The sequence below is a fragment of the Metopolophium dirhodum genome, chromosome 5 (genome assembly GCF_019925205.1).
Source record: "Metopolophium dirhodum isolate CAU chromosome 5, ASM1992520v1, whole genome shotgun sequence".
NCBI lineage: Eukaryota > Metazoa > Arthropoda > Insecta > Hemiptera > Aphididae > Metopolophium > Metopolophium dirhodum.
The window spans coordinates 25,809,230-25,811,583 of NC_083564.1; the positions used below are offsets into that span (position 1 = coordinate 25,809,230).

A 2,354-nucleotide genomic window follows, 5' to 3' on the forward strand; every position below is an offset into this window, starting at 1 on the left:
CGCGACGACTCTGCCGACGGACGGCGAAGACCAAGACACGGAGCGAGCGAATCGAGATTTTGTGCTGCGGAACCGGCGGGGACGAGCGAAGCGGCCAATGTGAGATTACCGCGGGGCGAAAAGGCGAGAGTCAGCGGACCGCAGCGCGATCCTAAACTCTCGGAAATTTTCGCCCTGGCGTTGTCCCTTCGGCCGCTTCTTCGTTCCGCCGCCGCGGTGGTGAAGTCCCGCGCCGCCAGACCCTGAAACCGTTAAGTTTCCTTGGATCCGGTGACGCTGACGTCCCCGTGTTCCTAGCACGCAAATCTCCATACCACTCACCCCGTGCCAAGGTCTCCGCCGCTGCCGTCGTACCGAGTCGCCATCGTCATCGTCGGTGTACCGTCGGGGCGGAATCGTTGCCCGCGCCGGTACCTCTACTACTAGCCGCCGTGTCGTCGCCGCCGCCGCTCCACGTGACCGTAACTGCAGCCGGGCGCTCGCCGAGCCGCCAGAGGGTCTCGCGCGTCAAAGACGACCGAGCGCGCTACGCCCGCGAACAACCCGTCGCGCCGTGGGCGACCGGAGAACGTGCGTGGGTGACTTACCGCCGCGCACCGTCCGTGCTCTTTCTCACATCCTCCCCCCTCTGTGTCGCCGTCATCCTGCCCGTCGTCTACGGCCAAAGGGTGAGCTGCGGACGGGTTCTCATCGGCAGCAGCACAGAGCCCGGAAAAAGCGTCTCACGCTTTTCCACCTCGTACGAGGTGGATCGATTTTTCCGGGTGCTGCCGCCGGGTCCAGCCAACCGACCAGCTCACCAAGACTATTTTTTACATCTATACCCCTGGCCGGCTCAATTTTCTCATCCAACACGTCTTCTGTACGCAAAACGTCGTCGAGCGGTCCGCCCTCAGGAGTCGGAGTGGGATCGACAGGCCCCGACTCCGAGGACGGCGCGTCCCCACACGACGACGTACAGCTGCTCGCCAACAAAACGGAATGGTCCTCTTCTGCTTCCGAAATTTTCGAATTGTCGTCTTCCTGGACAGTGTTGTTGTTGCCGAGCGGTGCTGCCTCTGGGATCGGAGCAAGCTCCGACTCTGCTGCAGATGACAGCGCATCACCGCTCGGCAATCCATCACTGTGCAAGGAGACGGACTCCTCGGCGTCTTCGTCGAACTCCTGTCCATCTGCGCCTCCAAGAATCGGATTTTGTCCTTCAGGCTCCGACTCCGGGGTCTGATCGTCGCCACTCGCAGTAGTAGCGCCCGAATCAAAGGCAGACAGAAGAAGGGTAACTAAACCCACGAGATATTCGTCTGTTTCGTCAGCGTAAGTGCCCTCCATAATGTTGACAACAATGTCTTCTAAGATTTCGAGCAATATGACGTTTACAGCGTCGATGTTATAATAGTTAGTTGCCATCTTTTGTTTGAGCGAAGATAATATGTATACGTGTACGTTGGGATTTAATCGAGAATTGCTAATGAGCTAAATACAAATCGTCCAACACAGAGACCGATCTCCGAGAAAATCTCCCAGACGACGACGACGACGTGTATTACTACTAGCCGGCCAGTAATATGTTTATTGTTCTCGTCAGCCCGCAGCATTAGAATTTCGAGCGCGTTAATTTTTCTAAAGACCATTATTGATATAATAATATTATACCTCAAGTTGGGGCAAAAAATGTAGAATATTTGTATAATTTATTTAATATGTCACTTGTATGAAAATATCACTATATTGTTACTATTTTTGACGAACTATGTGTAGGTACTTTTAATGTATTTATTTTATATTGTGGATACCAGTGTGCAGTGGAATTTACACTTGGTAAATAAATGTATGGGTAATGGGCATAAAACACCTTTATAATAAAATACCCAACCGAACATAACTTAGTCTATTACTAACTACGGCATCGAGTATCGACTGAAAATGGTAATTATCGGTAATTGTCGATAGTTAGCGACTGTGTAGAGGGGATTTCACAGGCGGGCGAGCCGACCGGAGCGACGAGGCGACGTCGTTAATTTTTCAGGGAACTACACCACCGCCAAAAATAGAATGCAAGCACCAAAGCACAACCAGCGCTCAGCAGCGGCTAATGTAAAATGAGGAACCGTTTACCGTTAAATAACGGTCATTTTCGACGGATAAATGACGGATAAATAATGTATTTGGTCTTGGACCAGGGTGAGAAATTCGTGTACTCAAAAATCGTACTGAAATATTTACAATGCCTGACGGTTGGTATTAAATTGTAATTTTTTTATTTGAGGTTAGAATTCGAACTCTTGATTAAGGTTATCAATTATAATTTCTTATCACGGGACCCAACTCTTATCACGGGGTCCAACTGTCCCCAT

At 51.0% G+C, this 2,354-nt stretch overlaps 1 protein-coding gene across 1 annotated transcript; it reads right to left on the reverse strand.

Moving 5' to 3' along the window:
- Positions 1 to 687: 687 nt before the first annotated feature.
- Positions 688 to 1,407, reverse strand: LOC132944423 (uncharacterized). Its single transcript, XM_061013742.1, has 2 exons — positions 960 to 1,407; positions 688 to 857 (listed from the first exon to the last, which is right to left on the reverse strand). Exons 1-2 carry the CDS (start codon positions 1,405 to 1,407, stop codon positions 688 to 690), a joined length of 618 nt encoding a protein of 205 aa, XP_060869725.1.
- Between the last annotated feature and the right edge of the window lie 947 nt (positions 1,408 to 2,354).

What these genes read in the sequence shown, in the direction of transcription:
- LOC132944423 (XM_061013742.1), bottom strand. Translation starts at nt 1,407, where the DNA reads ATGGCAACTAACTATTATAACATCGACGCTGTAAACGTCATATTGCTC. An exon ending in CGTTTTGTTGGCGAGCAGCT is followed by an intron (nt 858 to 959) that starts GTACGTCGTCGT and finishes TGCGTACAGAAG; the next exon opens with ACGTGTTGGATGAGAAAATT.